This window comes from Megalops cyprinoides, chromosome 5 (genome assembly GCF_013368585.1).
Source record: "Megalops cyprinoides isolate fMegCyp1 chromosome 5, fMegCyp1.pri, whole genome shotgun sequence".
Classification (NCBI taxonomy): Eukaryota; Metazoa; Chordata; class Actinopteri; order Elopiformes; family Megalopidae; genus Megalops; species Megalops cyprinoides.
Genome location: NC_050587.1, coordinates 41,436,863 through 41,462,345, shown reverse-complemented (window position 1 = coordinate 41,462,345; position 25,483 = coordinate 41,436,863). Strand labels below are relative to the sequence as shown.

Here is a 25,483-nt window from a genome sequence, read left to right as displayed (position 1 = left end):
GGTCTAGCTTCACTTGTGAGATTATGTATGTTTTAAACTTGACATAAAAACATTGTAATATATCCCCTCGGGATAAATGATGTTATTATTTCAAAAGCAAAGCTGTCTCACATCTGCCTGCCTGTGTTTGTTATTGTAGATGGCTGTGTGAAAACTGTAGGCGTCCATGATGTTTTTGATGTCAATGACAAAGTAGACAATTCATTAGAGCCAAGCGGTGAGTATGGCTGAGGACTCAGTCAGTCTGTCTGTCAGTCCGTCTGTCTTTCCGTCTGTCTCATGCGCTCTCTGAATTGCAGTCCCTGTGGAAACCGTGACCATGGCTACAGCACACGCTCACTCAGTCTCCACACTCACTCAGCCTCCACACTCACTCAGCCTCCACACTCACTCAGCCTCCACACTCACACAGCCTCCACACTCACTCAGCCTCCACACTCACTCAGCCTCCACACTCACTCAGCCTCCACACTCACTCAGCCTCCACACTCACTCAGCCTCCACACTCAGCCTCCACACTCACACAGTCTCCACACTCACTCAGTCTCCACACTCACTCAGCCTCCACACTCACTCAGTCTCCACGCTCACTCAGTCTCCACGCTCACTCAGCCTCCACACTCACTCAGCCTCCACACTCACTCAGCCTCCACACTCAGCCTCCACACTCACTCAGTCTCCACGCTCACTCAGCCTCCACACTCACTCAGCCTCCACACTCACTCAGTCTCCACACTCACACAGTCTCCACACTCACTCAGCCTCCACACTCACTCAGCCTCCACACTCACTCAGCCTCCACACTCAGCCTCCACGCTCACTCAGTCTCCACACTCACTCAGCCTCCACACTCACTCAGCCTCCACACTCACTCAGTCTCCACACTCACTCAGCCTCCACACTCACTCAGCCTCCACACTCACTCAGCCTCCACACTCAGCCTCCACACTCACTCAGTCTCCACACTCACTCAGTCTCCACACTCACACAGCCTCCACACTCAGCCTCCACACTCACACAGCCTCCACACTCACTCAGTCTCCACACTCAGCCTCCACACTCACTCAGTCTCCACACTCAGCCTCCACACTCACTCAGCCTCCACACTCAGCCTCCACACTCACTTAGTCTCCACACTCAGCCTCCACGCTCACTCAGCCTCCACACTCAGCCTCCACACTCACTCAGTCTCCACACTCACACAGCCTCCACACTCAGCCTCCACACTCACACAGCCTCCACACTCACTCAGTCTCCACACTCAGCCTCCACACTCACTCAGTCTCCACACTCAGCCTCCACACTCACTCAGCCTCCACACTCAGCCTCCACACTCACTTAGTCTCCACACTCAGCCTCCACGCTCACTCAGCCTCCACACTCAGCCTCCACACTCACTCAGTCTCCACACTCAGCCTCCACACTCACTCAGTCTCCACACTCAGCCTCCACACTCACTCAGCCTCCACACTCAGCCTCCACACTCACTCAGCCTCCACACTCACTCAGTCTCCACACTCACTCAGCCTCCACACTCAGCCTCCACACTCAGCCTCCACACTCACTCAGCCTCCACACTCAGCCTCCACACTCACTCAGTCTCCACACTCAGCCTCCACACTCACTCAGCCTCCACACTCAGCCTCCACACTCACTCAGTCTCCACACTCAGCCTCCACACTCACTCAGTCTCCACACTCACTCAGTCTCCACACTCAGCCTCCACGCTCACTCAGTCTCCACACTCACTCAGTCTCCACGCTCACTCAGCCTCCACACTCACTCAGCCTCCACACTCACTCAGCCTCCACACTCAGCCTCCACACTCACTCAGTCTCCACACTCAGCCTCCACACTCACTCAGTCTCCACACTCACTCAGTCTCCACACTCAGCCTCCACGCTCACTCAGTCTCCACACTCTGTCTGTGATGCTCACGCTTTCGCCAGGAGGCAGCTAACGCCTGTCAGTGTGCAGGCGTAGCACTCTGAAGAGCTGCTCTCACTGTGCCAGCCAGCGACGCCGTGTGGAAACACCCTCACACACACACTCACACACACACACCCTAACACACACACACACACACACACACACACACACACACACACACACACACACACACACACACACACACCCTAACACACACACACACACACACACACACACACACACACACACACACACATACACACACACACACACACACACACACTCACACACACACACCCTAACACACACACACACACACACACACACACCCTAACACACACACACACACACACACACACACACACACACACACACACACACACACACACACACTCACACACACACACCCTAACACACACACACACACACACACACACACACACACACCCTAACACACACACACACACACACACACACACACACACTCACACACACACACCCTAACACACACACACACACACACACACACACTCACACACACACCCTAACACACACACACACACACACACACACCCTAACACACACACACACACACACACACACTCACCCTAACACACACGCACACGCACACTCACTCAGCCTCCACACTCACTCAGTCTCCACACTCACTCAGTCTCCACACTCACTCAGCCTCCACACTCACTCAGCCTCCACACTCAGCCTCCACACTCACTCAGTCTCCACACTCAGCCTCCACACTCACTCAGCCTCCACACTCACTCAGTCTCCACGCTCACTCAGTCTCCACACTCAGCCTCCACACTCACTCAGCCTCCACACTCACTCAGTCTCCACGCTCACTCAGTCTCCACACTCAGCCTCCACACTCACTCAGTCTCCACACTCACTCAGTCTCCACGCTCACTCAGCCTCCACACTCACTCAGTCTCCACACTCACACAGTCTCCACACTCACTCAGTCTCCACACTCACACAGCCTCCACACTCACTCAGCCTCCACACTCACTCAATCTCCACACTCACTCAATCTCCACACTCACTCAGTCTCCACGCTCACTCAGTCTCCACACTCACTCAGCCTCCACACTCACACAGCCTCCACACTCACTCAGCCTCCACGCTCAGCCTCCACGCTCACACACTCACACTCACACTCTAACGCACACTCACACACACACCCTAACACACACGCACACACACACACACACACACACATACACCCTCTCTCTCACACACACACACACACATACACCATCTCACACACACACACACACACACACACACACACACACACACCCTCACACACATACACACACACACACACACACACCCTAACACACCCCCACACTAACAGACCCCAACAAGGGTCTAAGTAGGTGTGGTTATGAGCACAGATATGGGTGTGGAGCATCTTGACCTGTATCACAGATTGCAGATAATATCCCATACAATATGTTCACCTGTATCTTACACCCTCACCTGTATCCCATACCTTTACCTGTACTGCACGTGCTCAGATGAGGTTAGGCGTATCTCTATGGTTACGGTGGACAGCTTGTGAGGCGCTTGGTAACAGCGGTCATTTCTGAGCCCTCACCGTTTGAGTGACTGCCTCCGTGCCAGAGTGGGGGCAGGACGGTCTGCACCTCTGCATTCTTCATCCTCTCCTCTTCCTCTCTCTCCTGCAGATGACACGAGTCATGAGTCGGCCGCGCCGTCCCGCAGTGATGTGAGCTCTTCCCAGCGTCCCGCGCCAGCCTGGGCCCTGCTGGCTCCACTGCTCCCCCTGCTGGCCACCTTGCTGACATTATAGTGCATCCTGCTGGTGGAACTCTCTGGCACACAGCACCTGGTCTCTGAGGAGCCGGAGTGAAAAGGAGACACTCCAGGAACAGCATTTTCAAACAGACAGCAGCTTCAGTTGAGCTGAGTTCTCTCTCAATCAGAGATGGAAGATTTAAGATTCAAGAGGAAAAATCTGTTTCTCCCTGAGAACCAAGCCACTCAGCGGTTATCTTAGCAATTCCTGTTTCCCCATGGAGAATCTATATGCATAGACCCCACACACACACACACGCACGCACGCACGCACGCACGCACGCACGCACGCACGCACGCACGCACGCACGCACGCACGCACGCACATAATTTCAGACTCAGAGCTGGAGGTGTCTGGAAAGAGTTGTGTGCTGCAGTTGGACAGGCTGACAACCTCATGGCCACCTCCTTGTTTTCAAAAGTCGCTGCGTGATGATGTCATAAAGTTGGCAGGACAAGAGAGGATGAGAACAGGAGGGAGATGAAGGAGACGCGTCACGCAGGATGGACCGTGGGAGAGACAGGGCAGGGCATGCTGAGACAGCCCCCGCGTCACGCAGGATGGACCGTGGGAGAGAGAGGGCAGCGCATGCTGAGACAGCCTCTGGCCTGTTTCAGGAAGGCCGTCCCACGAGGGTGCAGGACGCGAGTGTAACCCTGCGAGCTCATTCGCACAGGGCACAGATCCGGAGCGCGGGTTCGAATGAGAGAGAGGTGCTGCTGTACTCCCTCTCCGAAGCCTCACTCTCCTCTGCAGCTGCTGTGAATGAACCGGAACTCACTCGGTCTGTCAGTGAGGCCAGGCACTCAGAGATGCTGATAATGGCACATAAAGCTTGCAGGGACACACACACTCCCATGTTTTGGTCAGAAGTGGGTTGTTGGGAATATTTGGATATTTCCTGAAAACGGATATCAGGAGAGATGTGAGAAAGTTTCCTTTAGCTGGGTCCGAGAACATTGTCTGCTTGAATGAATCTCACCTCTTTTATGACCTTTCCTGTAACCATGTGAAGCTCCTTCCATGGAAGGGATCTTTGCCTTTGATGTGGGAATGCTTGTAAGGACAGGTCATGTTAGACATTCAGCGTTTCTCCAGATCAGAATAACACCTGTCAAACAAATGCCCCCACAGTGCGGAGTGCGCTCTCTATCAGGGATATACCAGTGCTTTAGTGTTAAGATCACATTTATTAAATAAAATGCCTTTACCTGTTTCCGTGGAACAAACCGGTTCTCACACGGATGGAAATAGTCCTTTTTATGTTTCATCTACATTAGCATAATTACTGTACTCAGTCATACTCACTCAGCATAATAGTCTCCAGTCATATATATAAGCAGTCATAATTATATTCAGTATTTTGTAACTGACAGCTGGAAGAATTAAATGGAAACAGTTCTTTTTTTCACGAGCTCCAGACATGCACATAATTCATTGATCATGACGTTAATGCAACATTATGACGACGCTGGGAGAGTGTTTTAACAGTGTGTGCTGAGAGCTGAAGGTGCGCTGTGTTGTCAGACTGCAGCTGTCTGCATGCGCCGGGTATTTGTGGAATTAAGGAGCGAGCGTTGGGGGTGTGAGGCATCGGGTTTCCCTCCAGAACCCTGGCACAGCAGGGTAAACTGCAGGGAGACTCGGGAGAGGTCTCTAGGGTTTACCCTCTCAAAGAGGGGGTGCATGCTCCCTCAGTCTGAAGGCCCTCCCTCCCTGTGTTCTCATTGGCCATTTCTTTACATCTCTCCCTCTTTTGAAAACGACATCACTGCTGTTGTCACAGATTTGCTGCTCTCTGAGTGGACCCTGCAGGTCATGTGACCTGTGGAAAATTCCATAACACAGTGGAATCCTCAGTCTGAGATCCCTGATTTGCCAACACCCTTTTTTACACGTTTTGTAATTGTTAGTTGTTAATGTGGTGATGGATAGTTATTATTGATACACTTTAAACAGGGAAACATGACCGCAGCTGTTAATGGATACTGTGTATCCAGGGGTAGAGATGGAGCTTAGCACATCGTTTTTGTATCTTTCTGAAGGGCAGAAAAACACACTTCATTGTTAAAAGTTTATTATGAGCAAAAACTCTTGTACATAATGTTTGATATCAAAGTATTAATTTGATTATGTCTTTTATATAAAAGAACAATTAGAAATCCCAGTTGTTGTGGAGTGTACACATTTGTACCTTTGATTCTATAACATTCTTTTAAATCTCAAACCTGCTGCCATCTGCCATGTAAAGTGCACTACAATCTCTCAACACCAGGGGGTGCTTTTCTGCAAAGTGCTTTTTACCCCATCACCCATGTCCATAGACTCCTGACAGAGGAGAGATGCAGAGGTTTGGCTGATCTGGGTCACGACCTCCCGCTGGGGGATATGGGAGTTGGGTTTAGGCCCAGGCTCCTCCCGCTGGGGGATGTGGGAGTTGGGTTTAGGCCCAGGCTCCTCCCGCTGGGGGATGTGGGAGTTGGGTTTAGGCCCAGGCTCCTGTCTGGTGGGCAGAGTCTTCTGGGTATGGGTGTTTCCAGTGCCATATGCATCACTGACATGGTTATCTGTACATGTATCTGACATGATTCTGTAAACTGTTAAATGTTGCCTTTCCTGCATTTCATTACTGTTGTTTGTGTCAGAGCACTGATCCAGAATCAGTTATCCCTGTGTTGTCACTTTTCAAAATCACATGTACATAAAGGTTCTCTGTTTTGGGGATGGGGGTGGCTGTGCTGATCTGGGATCAGTTACCCCTGTTAATCTGGCATTTCAGGAATACGTGTCACTTAATGTTCTCCATCTCTGTAAAGGGTGTCCTCTCTCACATCATCTCCATCTGCAGCAGAGCAGGGGGCTTCAGTGAATCTTTTCACAGCCTCCATCACACACCCAGTGACACAGCCTCCGTCACACACCCAGTGACACAGCCTCCATCACAGCTGCACACACACCCACTGACACAGCCTCCATCACACACCCAGTGACACAGCCTCCATCACACACCCACTGACACAGCCTCCATCACACACCCACTGACACAGCCTCCATCACAGCTACACACACACCCACTGACACAGCCTCCATCACAGCTACTGCAGGTGACACAGGTGTCTGGCCTTGTCTGCACTCCATCCTGCAGGAGGCCCTCTCCCTCTCTCTCTCTCTCTCTCGCCCCCCCCCCCTCTCTCGCTCCCCCCTCTCTCTCGCTCCCCCCCTCTCTCTCGCTCCCCCCCTCTCTCGCTCCCCCCTCTCCCTCTCCCTCTCCCTCTCCCTCTCCCTCTCTCTCTCTCTCTCTCGCTCCCCCCCTCTCTCGCTCCCCCCTCTCTCTCGCTCCCCCCCTCTCTCTCGCTCCCCCCTCTCTCTCTCCCTCTCTCTCTCGCTCCCCCCTCTCTCTCTCTCTCTCTCGCTCCCCCCCTCTCTCTCTCTCGCTCCCCCCCTCTCTCTCGCTCCCCCCCTCTCTCTCGCTCCCCCCTCTCTCGCTCCCCCCCTCTCTCGCTCCCTCTCTCTCTCTCTCTCTCTCTCTCGCTCCCCCCCTCTCTCTCTCTCTCTCTCGCTCCCCCCTCTCTCTCTCTCTCTCTCGCTCCCCCCCCCTCTCTCTCTCTCTCTCTCTCTCTCTCTCGCTCCCCCCTCTCTCTCTCCCTCTCTCTCTCGCTCCCCCCCCCCTCTCCCTCTCTCTCCCTCTCTCCCTTTCTCTCTCCCTCTCTCTCTCTCGCTCCCCCCCCCCCCTCTCTCTCTCTCTCTCTCTCTCTCTCTCTCTCTCTCTCTCTCTCTCTCTCTCTCTCTCTCTCTCTCTCTCTCTCTCTCTCTCTCTCTCGCTCCCCCCCCCCTCTCTCTCTCTCTCTCTCTCCCTCTCCCACGCCCTCTCCATCCCCCCCCCCCCCCCCTCTCTCTCTCTCTCTCCCCCTCTCTCTCTCTCTCTCTCTCGCTCCCCCCTCTCTCTCTCTCTCTCTCTCTCTCTCTCTCTCTCTCTCTCTCTCTCTCTCTCTCTCGCTCCCCCCCCCCCCCCCCCCTCTCTCTCTGCGTTTGACCCTGCTCAGCATGCCCCCCCCCCCGTCCGCACTGTGGAGAGAGCCGCTTTGGGTGAAAGGTCTGTGCCTGTACATACACGTGTCTGAGCAGCTATACAAGATGAGAACTGAAATAAAAGTCTTGTTCATTGTTGTCATTGGAGTCATGCTCTGTTTTTTAATAGTTCTGTATGTTCCTCTTCACAGATTGATTAAGGAGGCTGGTAACAGAGTAACAGCCTGTGACATCAGTGAATGGTGACATTAATTGGTCTGGAAAGACATGGACAATCACTTTTTCTCAAAGAGTCATTCCAGCGCAAAAGGATTCTTCCTGTCAATAATCTATCCTGCTCAAAACATGAAACCCGCCACCCAAAAACATTACAGTGGGATGGCATGACTGTCCATATAAGTCACAAACATGCAATACATTACATCATTTAGCAGATGCTCCACAGCGACTTCCAAATAAGTGCATCACTGTGCAAAGAGTAGTTATCAATCAGTGTTACAAGAGGTCAGTAAGATACTGAAATATGCACTAAACTAGTGTAGTGTTTATTTTTATAGAAAATATGGATAGATAGGATGGATAGAGAGGAGGGTAGACTAGAGATAAAACTCATCTTTTCAAGCTGTAAGTTTTCTCTTGTGCACTGGGAGTCTGTTGTCCGAATCTCGGCAGGAAGCTCATTCCACCAGCGTGGAGCCAGTACTGGGAAGAGGCGGGTACGAGAGATGCTGCCCTTGTATTTCGGGACACAGAGGCGACCCAAGGTAGAAGAGCACAGCACTCTAGCTGTCTTGTAGGCCTGGATCATGTCCTGTATGTACTGGGGGGCTGATCCAATAAGTCCCTTAAAGGTTAGTAGCAAGGTCTTGAACTTGATCCGCGCTGCAACTGGTAGTCCAGACGTGACAGGATGAGAGTCTGGATCACAACCTGAGCTGAGTATTCGGAGAGGTAAGGTTTTCCTGAATAACAGGAATCTGCAGATCCTGGTTGTGGCTGCAATATGCTCTTTGAAAGACAAGTTGCAGTTTAAAGGTGAGCTCCAGGTTTCTGGCATCTGTGGTTACCATTACCTTTGCGTTGTAAACACAAATGGAGAGGATCCTCGGAGGGGTCATGTATGCTGGGACATAGACCATCTCAGTCTTATCAATGTTCAGTTTGAGCGGTTGCTTGTTCGTCCAGCCCATTCAGTGAGACATGCGGATACTTGAGGGGTGATGTCCATCTCAGGAGGGAAGGAAATGAACAGTTGGGTATCATCTGCATGCGAATGATACTACAGGCCCTGTGGTGTTGTGACATTTCCAAGTGTTCTGGTGTAGAGAGAGAATAATAGTGGTCCCAGCACTGGTCCCTCAGGAATGCCTGTCTTCAGGAACCGGGGCGAGAAGGTGGAGCCCTGCCAGGAGGAGAACCATTCCAGGGCCGATCCAGTGATTTCCAGGGCCAGCAGCTCAGACAGGAGGATCTGGTGGTTGACAGTGTCGAAGGCATCTGATAGATCTAGGGAGATAAGGACTGAAGAGAGAGAGGCAGCTTTTGCAGCTTGCAGTGCGTTAGTTACAGCAATGAGCACAGAACCAGATTGGTTAGGGTCAAGTAAATTGTTAACGGTAAGAAAGTGGGAGATTTGGTACATGTCAAAAACTGGTGGACCTGCAAACAGAAACTAAACAAACGTTCCAGATCCGGAGCCAGATGAAGCTGGGTGGAATGTACTTTTGAAATGATTTTCTTTTTGGGGATTTTTTTGTAATTGTAATTCAGAGAGAAGAGCTGTGTGTCTGTGTGCATTAGTTCCTGTATCATTAGACTGCACTCAGTGGGAAGACAGAGGCAGATTTATGCCTTGATATATGAAAGCGTTTTTGGAGTTTCTCATCTCCGAGGAGACGAGCAGATGGCCTCACCAGCACTAAGCCAATCAGGGATCAGAGCTCTCTCAGCCCCACCCTCTGCACCGCGGCAGAGGTGGGGGGGGGGGGGGTGACCTGCAGTCTGGCCTGTACACCGTGCCGGGGGGGGATCTGAGATCCACTCAGATGGAGAGAGGGAGACGGTGCAGGTCCGTGGGGGTCAGAGGCAGCAGGGGAGTCCCCCCAAACACAGACAGCGTGAATCTGCTGGGTTAGAACCAGAAACCTACCGGTGAGTGATCCAGACCCTGTATCTGCTGCAATGTAGCATAAGGTTGGGCCTCATCTATGAAGTGTGAATAAATTTCTCATTGAATCTGAATATGCCATCAGGTTGGGAAATGAGAGTATGCAGTACTTACCAAATGTGCGTATGTGTGAGGAAGGTTGCATAACATCCCATTTATATGTTTATTTTATAAATCACATATGGCTGGTGTAAGTGTGAGGGTTCTGCTCACACAGTCACAGTGTCTGACACCATCAGCCACATCCTCACACACCTCACACACCCTCGAGTTCGAGGTTTACACATCGGAGTGTTGCTATGGATCTGCATGCGCACAAACTGAAGTGTTTACATGCACACGTTTCAGAAGTGGCCCTTGATTCAGTATTTCTCATTAAGTGATTAAAAAATGAATGTAAGCGAAACTAAAAAAATAAACAGACATTATACTCATTCTGGTGATAGCTGAACTCACCAAGCGGTTTGTGAAGGATAACAATAACATGCATTTATGTGTGAGCCAAAGCTGAGGACAAATCCAGGCTACATCATAAACCTCAGCTCACTGCATAACATACATAACATCACAAACACACCCTGCATGCACACGCACTGCTATACTACAATACAGCACTCCATCCTCAGCCGCATCCAGCCGCTGCTCACGCTGCCCCCTACAGGCCAGGCAGAAAAGAGAAGCTCAGGGCTGAAACCCCCTGCAGGGAGGGTGGAGCCCAGACCCACGCGCTGAGCGAGGCCGGCAGAAATCATGTTTCACATGTAATTCTGTTTCCATAAAGACCTGTAACCCAGCGTATGGATTACTGTCTAACAATTCTGTCGATCTGCTGACATGTTAACTCCCATCTGACCCCACAATTTATGCTTTTAATATTTCAGTGGCAAAACTGTTGAACTCCATCGTCAAAATGACACAGGGGATGAAATACGGGCACAATTTATCCTGGCCCTTTTCCTGTGTAATTATTTTATTTATAAAGCTATCCATTAGACTGTCACTAACTGAAACACACAGTATGTAAGATGCATGTCTCTGGGCAAGGGAAGCTGTTTCACAGCTGACTGCTCCAAAAATAAATGCTGCTTGAATCATAAACACTGTCATAACTTCAGTCTTATGCATATTCTGATCATTAAGGACAGTTCATTTCAGTATGTTTCAGAAGGCTTCATTGCCTGACCTTTGAACCCTGAGGTCGCAGTGGAACACATCTTTAGCTGGAAGGCTATGTACCCCCCTATGTATACCCCCATATGTCACCGTATTGACATAAGGTCTTTGTATACCTCTGCAGTCACAGACCATAACTATAATCACATCTGCTTTGTAATTAATCAACATGGGAACAGATTAGCAGTAAAGCAAAACTGATTATTAAATCTTTGCAATCACACGCTTCACCTGTTTCCCTGGATGACCTCTGTAGTGCTGTCGTCAGGTCCGCCGGGGCGAGAACGTCGGTGCGTGGCAGCGCATTCACACATTCTGTCCTTTCAGTGTCATTTCTGACTGCAAATGTTTTCACACATTAAAGAGTAGAACACAATCTCTCTCATGCTGCTGACACAGGAATCGAGAAGTACAATGTGGCTTTGCAATGTCCTCAATAACTCTTCAACAGGTGAAATAGGCAAGATGCAGACAAAAAATGTGCTGAATTTATCCTGTGCTGCCAAAATGCCACCAGCCGTCCTGCCACCTTTGTCATGTGACTCAGTGGATCTGCATTACGAGGTAGACCGGCGTGCACCAGCCATCAAGGACAGTGTGTGTGCCCAAATTCTGTCTAACAAGCTTCACTTCATTTTCCAAGACCCAAACTGCGCTGGTGTGTTGAGCAGTGCACATAAATGTTTCAGTGTGCAGGGACAGACAGCTCAGCCTGTTCCCTGCATAGGCTGTGCATTGTCTGAATATCATGTGGCACAATAAAAACTTGCAGTTTTCAGCAAGTCAAAAAGTCAAGTGGAATCTGCATGAATTTTGCAAGTGTCTTCGCCCAGCAAAGCAGAATCGAACACCGTCCTGTGTGTGAAATATCCATGCGCACGGCACAAACCCCGTCACAAAAGGGTGAAACAAACTTCTGTAAAAATTCCAGTGGAATCAGTTCATCAGTTATGTCATACAGCATGTATTTTCCTCAGCATAGGTTGAGGATAACCTAACCATAACCTATAGCATAGGTTTGCTATTTGGGGTGGTTAGCAACAGTCCGGCCAATCAGACCTCCGAGAGAAACATGCTTTTCAGTTTGCATCTCCTGAATGAATTTGTTTGGCTTTATTTCCGTGTGCGTCACTGAGACACTGTGCGGCTGAGACACTGTGCATCATTGAGACACTGTGCATCACTGAGACACTGCATCACCGAGACACTGCATCACTGAGACACTGTGCGGCTGAGACACTGTGCGGCTGAGACACTGTGCGGCTGAGACACTGTGCGGTTGAGACACATGGAGGATCTCTGTGATCTGTGAGCACCTGACCCAGCAGAAGGACCCACACGCTTCACATGGAGGATCTCTGTGATCTGTGAGCACCTGACCCAGCAGAAGGACCCACGCTTCACATGGAGGATCTCTGTGATCTGTGAGCACCTGACCCAGCAGAAGGACCCACACGCTTCACATGGAGGATCTCTGTGATCTGTGAGCACCTGACCCAGCAGAAGGACCCACACGCTTCACATGGAGGATCTCTGTGATCTGTGAGCACCTGACCCAGCAGAAGGACCCACGCTTCACATGGAGGATCTCTGTGATCTGTGAGCACCTGACCCAGCAGAAGGACCCACACGCTTCACATGGAGGATCTCTGTGATCTGTGAGCACCTGACCCAGCAGAAGGACCCACACGCTTCACATGAAGGATCTCTGTGATCTGTGAGCACCTGACCCAGCAGAAGGACCCACACGCTTCAAAATCCAGAGTCTGGTGACTGGTGAAATTGAAATTGCTGTAGACTTAATGACAGAAGGCGTTATCTCATCTAAAGCAGAGGTTACAGGTACTCTGAAACAAAGCATTGCTCTATGACCAGCTCTTCTACACCAAGTTCAAACTAGTAACAGCTGGTGAAAATTCTAACCTTACAGCTTTGTTTAGGCTCCAATTACTGTATTTCACCACAGAGAACTGGTCCTAGTGCTTAATATCCAGAATATTAATGATACTAAAGTATCACCAATTTATAAGGCTCCTAAATGTGATTCACCAGACAGTATCAGCAGATGCGAGACTAGATGGCTGAATGATGACCCCAGTAAAAGCAGGTGTAATAGGAGTGAGAGGTGAGTGTCGTTTGGAATCTGAGAAAGGGTGATCTAACAGGGCACACACACACACGCACTCTCTCTCACCTGGCTCTCCACTCTTAATTGACTTGTGAGTGGCGTCATTAGAAAACAAACGCTGGGAGACAGGGCTGCTTATAAGAGGTCCTCCTCCTCATATTAAATCTTGGCTGAGTTCATTCTGCTGCAGACTGTCACCTGGACGCAGTGAGTTTAATCACTCTGCACTTACGAGGGCTGATGGGAAAGTGATTTATGACTTGCTGCAATATCCAATTATTGAAGTGCTGCCTGTGACTCAGCACGGCCCTGCCTCCTCCCTGCCTCCTCCCTGCCTCCTCACTGCCTCCTCACTGCCTCCTCCCTGCCTCCCTGACTCCTCCCTGACTCCTCCCTGACTCCTCCCTGACTCCTCACTGCCTCCCTGCCTCCTCCCTGACTCCTCACTGCCTCCCTGCCTCCTCCCTGCCTCCCTGCCTCCTCACTGCCTCCTCACTGCCTCCTCCCTGCCTCCCTGACTCCTCCCTGCCTCCTCCCTGACTCCCTGACTCCTCCCTGCCTCCTCCCTGCCTCCTCCCTGCCTCCCTGACTCCTCCCTGCCTCCTCCCTGCCTCCTCCCTGCCTCCTCCCTGACTCCTCCCTGACTCCTCCCTGACTCACTGCCTCCCTGCTGTGCCAGACCAGTCTGACATTAAATATCAGAGCAAGGGGTGCTGTGTAAAGTAGTGGTTTTATTTATTTTTAAGCCTGTCAGGCAGTTTCACATGCAGTGAGAAGCTCAGAACATAAGAGGACTGAAGAACCAGGCAGAACAACATAAAATAACTAACCTGGAATCCCGATCAGAGGTTCTGTGCTCCCTGGTGTCCTTGCAGATACAGAGGGATGTGTTTGGAGAGGTTTAAAGCACAGGAAAGGTTTTACACATAAAGGTTTAAAGCTGAGGAGGATCAGAATGGAAATGTAGACTTCAAGGCCCAGTGTAGAAAGAGTAAGTAATAGCATCACTTAAAGCACATGGCAGAGGCTCTTTGACACTCCCGTTATTTCTGGCCATTTCTCTCAAATGTATCAGCTGTGTAAATGTCTCTGAGAGCCACACACGTGATTTTAAGCTGTGAATAATGTCCCGCATTTTATCACACATATCAGCTGAAGGGAGGAGTTTATAAGAGGGGAGAGGCATTCTGGATGGGAGGCTGAGATAGATGATCAGGGTGTGCTTCACTGTATGGCTTGTTGTTATGTATTATTGTATAAATGTGATATAAATGTGAAGTATTTAAAGTTGTTTTGTGTTTTGTGTGACGAAACACTACTAGGCCAAACTGTAACAGATTCCAGTACTGTAAAAGAGACACTATTGATTAAAATGACCGCTGATCATTGATTGTTCAATAAAAGACAGAGAAACCTAAATGTCATTTGTTTCAGAAAATGGAGGCAGTGAAGTAAGGCAGTTAAACATGTTCCCCTAAGAGGATGAAAAAACAGATTAGGGTAAAACACAAACAGCAGACCTGACTTTTTCTGCACATCATTACCTTGCGCAGATCCCTAAAACTTTTAAAAATATTTTTCTCAGAAGAAATGCCTTGCAGTGAAACATTTTGAAGTCGTGTCCCGTTGCCTTTTGATAAAAGGTGTTATATAAAATGTTATATTTCTTATCAAAACAAGGAGAGGAGCCCCTGATGTTGCAGTCTCTGGCAGGGGCTAATGCTTCAGATAAATAAAAGCCATCCCAGCGCAACTGCAACATAATCGGGGACATTAAGGCTGCAATTTAACCCAGGAAGCCAGAACCCTCAGCCGAATATCAGCCAGAGGAATGAGATCATTATGAGAAAATTCTGCAACCAAAACCACAAGACTGCATTCTGCCATTTAATTAGACACATCTAAAAGATGTATTTATTCCAAATAAATTAGCAAATATTCATCTTGATGTGGGGTGCCAAAAAGTAAGAAAATATTCATTTTGGTTTGATTTAATTTGATTGGCGATGTGTTCTTTGTGGGTTTGCTTACCTGCTGTATGTATCAATGCATATATAGTTCCTGTTAGCATTATTGATAGTTCCTGTCAGCATTACCATTTTATTGCATTGCTGATATGCTGTATATATATCAACACTAACATAGTTCCTGTTAGCATTATTGATAGTTCCTCTTTGTATTATCGTCAGGTTCATCAGCAGGGAGACTAACAGTACATGACAGTATCTACTTGAAAATGAATATCAGCATAAACATCAACATCAAAAGGCAACATGATGAGCAATTAATAGGAAACATGCAACCTTTACAAAAAGGTCAATGTGGACCAAGGCCCCCCCCCCCATACTGGTCTCCCAGAGGCGGAGGGATGGCATCTTTTGTAAAACTACCCAATTAAAAGGCCTACTTGATCACAGCTGGTGTAATTACTTCTTAATTGACTCAATAACGCAGCACCCACACACCGAACAGCATAAACAAAGAGACAATTTTGCTTCATTGTGCTTGGAGACATCATTTCAGCTCTGCTACTCTGTCCTTATGGTAGCAACATGCTACCTGATAAAAATGTTCTTAAAAAGGCTGAATTTGCATTCTGAAGACATTTCTTTTAAAAAAAAAAGCAGATTAATTCGATTTCCTGTCATTTTTGGTACCTTCTTATTTCTTTGATTAAATTTTAGTTTGCCCAGGATGTCCTCAGCTGGTTTCAGTCAGGTGCTTAGTTGTGAGAGAGAGATGGAACCTGTTGCATTTTACAGGAGTGACATTCAGAGTGCTCCTCCCTCCAGGTCCGGCCTGTAAGGAGAGCGGAAAGTCCTCCTGCCGCTACAGCAACACTGAAGATGCAAAGTGCGCTGTACAACACTACAAGTATAATGAAATTAGTTTAAATATAATTTTATTGCATTTGCTGCAATGAATTACTGAAGGTGTCTGAAACAGAGCTCTATAGTATGTCTCAGTGATGTATATGGGCTTAAACGAAATCTACCTCTGTCTGTCTGTCTGCCCTTCTCTCCTCTCTGTTTTTTTAATTATGTTTTTGTTTTCTTCTTTCTTTCCTTCTCTTCTTAATGATCAAAAAACCTTTAGCATTCAGTCCTTTGACATACAGTCCTTTACCAGAGTTCTCCCCTCAGTACAACAGCATTTCCAAGCTCCTACACAAAACACAGTGAACCTTACGCTAAACACAGCTCTATCACTCACAGCTCTCTGCTGAACCTTCCGCTAAATACAGAGCTATCACTCACAGCTCTCTCTGCTGAACCTTCCGCTAAATACAGAGCTATCACTCACAGCTCTCCGCTGAACCTTCCGCTAAATACAGAGCTATCACTCACAGCTCTCCGCTGAACCTTACGCTAAACACAGAGCTATCACTCACAGCTCTCCGCTGAACCTTACGCTAAACACAGCGCTATCACTCACAGCTCTCCGCTGAACCTTACACTAAACACAGAGCTATCACTCACAGCTCTCCGCTGAACCTTACGCTAAACACAGCACTATCACTCACAGCTCTCCGCTGAACCTTACGCTAAACACAGAGCTATCACTCACAGCTCTCCGCTGATCCTTACGCTAAACACAGAGCTATCACTCACAGCTCTCTGCTGAACCTTCTGCTAAACACAGCGCTATCACTGACAGCTCTCCGCTGAACCTTACGCTAAACACAGCACTATCACTCACAGCTCTCTGCTGAACCTTCTGCTAAACACAGCGCTATCACTCACAGCTCTCTGCTGAACCTTATACTAAACACAGAGCTATAGCTGACAGGAAGCTGGTAAATGGGTGAGTTTGCACTGCTCACATTTTTGCTCTGAATGCCTGATCCAGATTCTCTGGCATGAAGCAATCAGCTGTAATGTTACAACGAAATTGTTTCAGGAAAATACCAATATCATGTTACTGTCTAACAACAGAAAATGCTCCCCGAAAAGTGAGTGTGGGTTCAGTTCAAGTATTTCATAAACTGGCTTTAGAGTCAAAGAGGGCAAAATTCTTCATGACTGTGTGACACATTTACTATTTACTACACATTTACTATCGGAGAGCGTGTGAGATTCTCTCCAGCGTTCCATCTGCCCAGTGCATGCTGGGACGCAGAGGCTCCAGGCAGGAACTTTGCTCCAGTTTCCTCCTTTGCCCCAGTAACAGGAATTCAAATGCATTTGTGAATTCGAATCGCGTTCAAGCGAGTTTGTGAATTTGAAGTGGATTCAAAAATGTTTGTGAATTTGAATCGCGTTCAAGCGAGTTTGTGAATTTGAAGTGGATTCAAATGCATTTGTTACAGGCTATGGGCTCAGGTGCCAGTGTTCTCATTGAACCCTTACAAGTACATACCCATCCAGGTGTGTAAGTGGATAACATCATAATAATGCCATCCGTCGTTATAATATAAACTATGGGAGTTCCCATGTTTTTAAAGATCAGATCATTACAAGAGTGTTACAGACTTCCAAACATTCCATTTGTCTCTCAAGTTGCAAACTCTGAGAAAAGGCGGTTAAAAGCCTCCTGCAGCTGAAGCCTGGATTCTTGCCGTGCAGCACCTGCATGGCCATGTGGTCACCCTGTGCTGCATTATGTTTAATGGGAAACAGACCTGCAGATTCACAGCCTGCTTCATTCATGGGAATGAAGTCACAGGCGGCTGAGTCACCTGCTCATAAGGTCCCATGTGCAGCACTGAACCAAGACACTGCCAGAGTTTACATTTCAAACCTGAACAGCCGTCTAATAGAGGGGACTATGAATGGGGAAGATATTTGGCTTTCAGGTTATCAGACAGAGAAAACCACACTGTGTTAGCCACTAAACTGTGCCCCACACTAACCCACTACCCTCAGGTCCAGCACTCTAACCACTACTCCACACTAACCCACTACCCTCAGGTCCAGCGCTCTAACCACTACTCCACACTAACCCACTACCCTCAGGTCCAGCACTCTAACCTCTACTCCACACTAACCTGCTACCCTCAGGTCCAGCACTCTAACCTCTACTCCACACTAACCCACTACCCTCAGGTCCAGCGCTCTAACCGCTACTCCACACTAACCCACTACCCTCAGGTCCAGCGCTCTAACCACTACTCCACACTAACCCACTACCATCAGATCCAGCGCCCTAACCGCTACTCCACACTAACCCACTACCCTCAGGTCCAGCACTCTAACCTCTACTCCACACTAACCCACTACCCTCAGGTCCAGCACTCTAACCACTACTCCACACTAACCCACTACCCTCAGGTCCAGCACTCTAACCTCTACTCCACACTAACCCACTACCCTCAGGTCCAGCGCTCTAACCACTACTCCACACTAACCCACTACCCTCAGGTCCAGCACTCTAACCACTACTCCACACTAACCCACTACCCTCAGGTCCAGCGCTCTAACCACTACTCCACACTAACCCACTACCATCAGATCCAGCGCCCTAACCACTACTCCACACTAACCCACTACCCTCAGGTCCAGCGCTCTAACCACTACTCCACACTAACCCACTACCCTCAGGTCCAGCGCCCTAACCACTACTCCACACTAACCCACCACCCTCAGGTCCAGCGCTCTAACCTCTACTCCACACTAACCCACTACCCTCAGGTCCAGCGCTCTAACCACTACTCCACACTAACCCACTACCCTCAGGTCCAGCGCTCTAACCTCTACTCCACACTAACCCACTACCCTTAGGTCCAGCGCTCTAACCACTACTCCACACTAACCCACTATCCTCAGGTCCAGCACTCTAACCTCTACTCTACACTAACCCACTACCCTCAGGTCCAGCGCTCTAACCACTACTCCACTCTTTTGCAGGGTCATTTTCAGATGTGTATTTGTGAACCAAAGCTGATTTCCTGTTCCAGTGAGCTTGGAGCCTCAGTTGAATGCTACACAGTCCTAAGCAGAACATTAATAGGTCCTGCAGAAAAGACCCTGAATCACTGTAAAACTTTACTCCAGTCTTCATGTCACTTTTACAACACATGACCTTTCAGCTTTAGTGAGGTATTCAGACACTGTGTTCATGTCCAAACATCACGCAGTTCCAGTGAAAACAGAGCCCCTGTCACTTCCAATGACCTCCTCACCAGCAGTGCAGACATGTCAAAAACGAGGGGGGGGGGGGGGGGGGGGGGTGTCATTTCAGCTGGACACGAGCGCCACACTTACTGAAGGAGTGTAACAAATAACAAATCTCCTAACGTCCACTGTGGGCCACGCCCACTGAAGCCTTCTTTTCCCTCCATTTTCTCATGTTCATCTGATTTTCTGGAGCTCATAAAATGTCTGGATGGAGACTTGTGTTTTCATTGGCTGCCGTCTCGTGCTGGGGAAACAAGGCATGCAGTAAAACTCGCTGAAAGGTGGAAGTCTCATGGCCGCCAAAGCCACTCAGGTCTGGAAGCCGGGTCCAGACTGGCTGAGTTACAGGACTTTCAGAAGTATTTACTACACACCTCCAGATCCCAGCAATGCAGCCTGATTAGAGAGCAGATTTGGGGGGAGAAACTCTGAGACCCTTACAGATGGCGGGTAACCGGGCTCCTGATTCTGCAGCAGCAGTCGCTCTGCGAGTGATTCCCTCTGACAGTGAAAATAAGCAGCGTGTCACGCTTGCTTTGCCCTCTCCTGTGCTTCCCTGAGCAATCATCATTAAGGGCGAGAGGGGCTGCCTCTCTCCACAGGCTGTGAAATGAGGCCTGTAAGAACTTTCACTGACGCCTCTGTTTCTGTCCCGTCAGCGGAGGGCGACGCTCAGGGGGGAGATCAGGAGGAAACAGGAAGTGACACATTTCACATCCAATCACACACTCCATGTGCCACCTCAGACCTGCAGTCACTGTGCTGAAAACGCTGCATTATTCTCACACGCTTCAAAACAGAAAGAAAAATATACATGCATACACACACACACACACACACACACACACACACACACAGACATATGTGCCTGCATACATATACAAATACAGGTCACTGCTTCTCCGAGGGCATCACCATGGAGTCAGTGAGGGCGTGGCCGTGCAGACAGTGAGGGTGTGAAAGTTCTTTTGTATGTGTAAGAATAAGAGGCTTGAATGGATGTGTCATAAAAATAACTGCCCCTAGAACAGAGCACTTTCAGTGGCTGAATAAGGCTGGGTGTAGCCCGAAAATTCCAAGTGTATAACCATGTAACATGTTACCATGTAATCATCTTTTTCTGCATCGTAAAATATCTGCTTATTGCACAATGTTCTGTCAGTCTGTGCTAATGGGTTTTTCTTAAGAAATGAGGTGCATTTTCTTGCCAAACTCCAGAATGTTTCAGACAGTTGAAACTAACAATGCATACCAATGAAATTATTCTGACGAACTCTGCCTTGGTCTGTTCTCTCTCTCTCCCTCTTTTTCTCCCTCTCACTTTCTCTCTCCCTCTCACTCTCTACCCCTCTCTCCCTCTCCCTCTCCCTCTCACTTTCCCTCTCCCTCTCCCTCTCACTTTCCCTCTCCCTCTCACTCTCTACCCCTCTCTCCCTCTCACTTTCCCTCTCACTCTCACTTTCCCTCTCCCTCTCATTTTCCCTCTCCCTCTCACTCTCTACCCCTCTCTCCCTCTCCCTCTCACTTTCCCTCTCCCTCTCACTCTCCACCCCTCTCTCCCTCTCACTTTCCCTCTCCCTCTCACTCTCTACCCCCCTCCCCCTCTCCCTCTCACTTTCCCTCTCCCTCTCACTCTCTACCCCTCTCTCCCTCTCACTTTCTTTCCTCCTCTCTCTTCCAGTCTTTTTGAATGATGTAGTGGCACTCAGTCTGTAATCTCCTATGTGTGCACTACATCTCAAAGTGCTGAATTCAGGGTGAGTGTGTGAGTGCACGTGTGTGAATATGTGTGTGTGTGTGTGTTTGTATGTGTGTGTGTGTATGTGTGTATGTGTACATATGTGTACGTATGTGTGTGTGTGTGTGTGTGTGTGTGTGTGTGTGTGTGTGTGTGTGTGTGTGTGTGTGAGTGTGAATGTGTGTGAGTGGTAGTGTGTGTGTTTGTGTGTGTATGCGTGTGCACGTGTGTGTGCAAGTGTGTGAATATGTGTGTGTGTGTATGTGTGTGTGTGTGTGTGTGTGTGTGTGTGTATGTGTGTGTGCGCAGTGGGGGGTGGCTGCGCAGACGCTAAGCACCTCCTTCTGTATAATAATCTTATTTCCAAGAATGGTGTGCTTTAGCAGCATTATTCACTGTAACACTCAGCATATTTTGGCAGTTTCTGTGCATAGTTCCAACAGAAATATATCTTTGTGATGCACATTCCTGCATGAAAGATTGATGTCTGTTGCTGTGCTGCAGAGCGAAAAAGTTTCTGCTTTATGGAAAAGTTCGATGACACATCTGCACACTGTCCTTCAGGTGAAAGAGCTTTAACTGAACTATCAAATGTGTCAACAGGAGGCCAAAGCTCTTACAGAGAAGCCTTGTTCATCATTTCTCCCTTTTTGGAGCATGTTTATCACAATTTCATTTGGAAGCAAATTTCAAAACCTGTAAAACAGAAATAAAAACTACTGTAAATCTTTACCTGAATTAAAGTCCAAATCGCTTTGTGCTTGGATTGAACCACCCCATGGCCCTCTATCCCCGAACCCAGCAGAGCTGTGAGGGACATCACCATGGTTACAGCACAGGGTTAGGTAGCAGCTCTGAGTTCTGTGATTGGCTGGAAAGAGTAAGCTGAAAGCCCCAAAGCTCGCACCCTGACCAGAGCAGGTGGAGAACTGCACCATGCTGTTACTACACAACACATTCTGGGAGCCCTTAAATAGCGTTTAAATACCTTTTAAATAGCGCTCCCGTTTCACTCGGCTCTGACCACCCAGCTCACTGGAGAAAAAGACACTGCTAGCGTAACACGGTGAGCTGAGCTGCGTGGCCTCCATGTCTGCCATGGCAACCAAGGAGTGAGTGATGGGGGAGAGGAACTGTTTCCCTAACGCACGTGTGCGATGATGACAGCTTCCGCAGCTTCCTGTGACAGCTGACACGACTGCAGGAAAGCAGCTTCCTGTGACGGCTGACACGACTGCAGGAAAGCAGCTTCTGCAGCTTCCTGTGACAGCTGATACGACTGCAGGAAAGCAGCTTCCTGTGACAGCTGATACGACTGCAGGAAAGCAGCTTCCTGTGACAGCTGACACGACTGCAGGAAAGCAGCTTCCTGTGACGGCTGACACGACTGCAGGAAAGCAGCTTCCGCAGCTTCCTTTGACAGCTGACACACTGTGGACAAACTGACAGGAGAGGTGCAGCTTGCGGGTCTCCCAGACAGAGGTCGATGACTTGTAATAAGCAAGCGACATGATCATGGCTGACTATAAGTCCACAGGAACTGATGTCATGACTATCTGTTTAAAGATATGATGGCGATTCTGAAGAGAGTGGAGAACCAAGAAACAAGTGCAAGGAACAGACATCTTCATCAGTGAGGATTACTCAAAGGCTGTGTGGCAGAAGTGAGAAGAACTCATCCCAGCCATGAAGGCTGCCAGACAGTGTGGGGACGTCAGTGACACCTGTTACAGCAAGTTCATCATTCACGCTCCCTCACAGCACACACACTCATGAACACCTACTGTCCAACACCCACACTCACACACAGGCATGACCTCAAACGGCTTCAAGCTAACCTAAAGGCTTAGTGTTGGCATGTAACTGCAGATTAAGGAGAAAAACTTGTGATCTGGCTGGTTCTGTGAGGTCAGATAATATGCACATCCTCATCTTCAGAGGCTCGCTCAGACTGCTTTTTCGAAGAGTCAGATTTATCAGGTGGTGCTTGTTCCACTTTAAGAAAGGACAGAAATAGGTTTGGTGGTGGTGTAGATATCTGTCTTAGCCATTGATGTGTAAGAACACATCAGTGAGGTGGGCTGGTGCTACAGGCTCCCCCAGGTGAAAATGGGTTTATTCTGTGAAATGAACACTGACTGACAGCTGAAAACTGTACAATGAGATGTTTTCTATGACAAGTTAAGTTATTGATGGATGCTGCACATTTTGACTACTCTTGTCGTTATTTTTTTGTCTTGTTTTGCTTTTATCTTTTGTGCTGAGAATTGTTTTATATTTATGTTTGTAGTTTGGTTTCTGTTTTGTCCGATTTTATCTCTTTCGTTCATTTTTAATTGATTGATGTGGACTCCAGGAGGACTTGTCATTAAGGTGTCGGCTAATTGGGATAATTATAATAAACAGCTGAACCAGCCAGCTGCCTTTTCCAAATACAGGGCATGTCAGAAACAGCTTTTATTTATTTAATAATATTATATTGTGTATACAGTCGCAGAAACATTTATAATTTTAATATTATATGATTAAATGAGCTCTGCCTCAGCTGATGGCCTCTGGGCTGCAGAGCTGCTGTATCTGTCAGAATATCTGCCTGTTAAACTGGCCGGTTCTTCAGGGCTGCATTAACGCCCTATAAACATTTACAGCAGGCTCTCTCCAGACTCCTCTACAGCCTCCGCTCTGTTCAGCTCCTCAGCGTGTGTGTGTGTCACATGACCTTTCCTCAGGACTGTGTGTATCACATGACCTTTTCACAGGTCTTTGCGTATCACATGACCTTTTCACAGGTCTGTGTGTATCACATGAGCTCCGCTGTGATGCATTGTGGGACTGGCACTGTGAAAAATAGCTATTGGCTGCATTCAGGTGTGTTGAAGCTTGCATTTGTCTCTCTGTAGTGAGGCTGCAGTGAAAGGAGTCTAAAGGCGTGTTTCCATTGGAACGGGGCCGGGGTAGTTTTATGGGGCCGGGCCGTTTACAGGGCCCACCCCCTCCTCGGTCCTTTCAGCCATTGTGTCTCCATTAGGAGACCCCGGTAGGACCCACTGGCCTTTGATATTGACGTAATCATTCTTCGACAGTTTTGATTGCAACGTAATCGTTTTGCAACAGTTTCGATGAGACGTTAACATAAACACCGAGTCGGCACGAAAAACCAACTAGAACAGCGAGATCAACATGGTAGGAGCTGATGTGGTTGCTGCATTTCTGTTGGCGTTTGAAAACTGCTGTACTGCTGCTACTCGCTTCTGGCGAGATTTAAAAATGGCGCTTCTCTTGTTGTGTTAACGTCGTCGCCCGCCTACAGCATATCCAATCAGCGTTGAGTCAACACCACGCCCCACTGAGTCTGAATGCAGGTGTGCAGGTGTGAGTTTGAATGCAGGTGTGTGTTTGAATGCAGGTGTGCAGGTGTGAGTTTGAATGCAGGTGTGTGTTTGAATGCAGGTGTTTAGGTGTGAGTTTGAATGCAGGTGTGAGTTTGAATGCAGGTGCGCAGGTGTGAGTTTGAATGCAGGTGTGCAGGTGTGAGTTTGAATGCAGGTTTGAGTTTGAATGTAGGTGTGCAGGTGTGGGTTTGAATGCAGGTATGAGTTTGAATGCAGGTGTGTGTTTGAATGTAGGTGTGCAGGTGTGGGTTTGAATGCAGGTGTGAGTTTGAATGCAGGTGTGCAGGTATGTGTTTGAAAGCAGGTGTGCAGGTGTGAGTTTGAATGCAGGTGTGTGTTTGAATGCAGGTGTTTAGGTGTGTGTTTGAATGCAGGTGTTTAGGTGTGAGTTTGAATGCAGGTGAGTTTGAATGCAGGTGTTCAGGTGTGAGTTTGAATGCAGGTGTGTTTGAATGTAGGTGTTTAGGTATGTGTTTGAATGCAGGTGTGTTTGAATGCAGGTGTGCAGGTGTGAGTTTGAATGCAGGTGAGTTTGAATGCAGGTGTGTAGGTGTGAGTTTGAATCCAGGTGTGTTTGAATGTAGGTGTGCAGGTGTGAGTTTGAATGCAGGTGTGTGTTTGAATGTAGGTGTGCAGGTGTGAGTTTGAAGCAGGTGCATCAGCAGCAGAAGATGAGCAGCAATGAGGTGTAGGTGTATGAAAGGAAAACTACTCTGAAAAATGTCTGCGAAATGAAAGCTCCCAGACAGTCTGCAGGTGATTCATCTCTCTTCATTTGAGCAAATGAGCGCTTAACGGCGTCCCTCGCTGCACTCACAGCTCTGTGAGTGCAATCATTGTGCAATTAGTCCTGAGCTACACAAACACAAAAGCATTTAATGACTAAAAACTTTGTTTTACTCTAATGGTGGAAAATCACAATTTAAACACTCTTTCTGAGGTTCATTAAGCCAGCTAATGACAGTGGAAAA

At 48.5% G+C, this 25,483-nt stretch overlaps 1 protein-coding gene across 1 annotated transcript in view; it reads left to right on the top strand.

Annotated features, from left to right (window-relative positions):
* The window catches only part of LOC118778067 (ephrin-A5b-like), a 46,877-nt gene extending 42,834 nt beyond the window's left edge, over window positions 1–4,043 (top strand). Inside the window, exons 4-5 of the mRNA XM_036529396.1 lie at window positions 140–217; window positions 3,639–4,043. Coding sequence (XP_036385289.1) covers window positions 140–217; window positions 3,639–3,763 — 203 coding nt within the window. The 3' untranslated portion in view covers window positions 3,764–4,043. The remainder of the gene's footprint in view (window positions 1–139; window positions 218–3,638) is intronic.
* The last annotated feature ends 21,440 nt before the right edge of the window (window positions 4,044–25,483 follow it).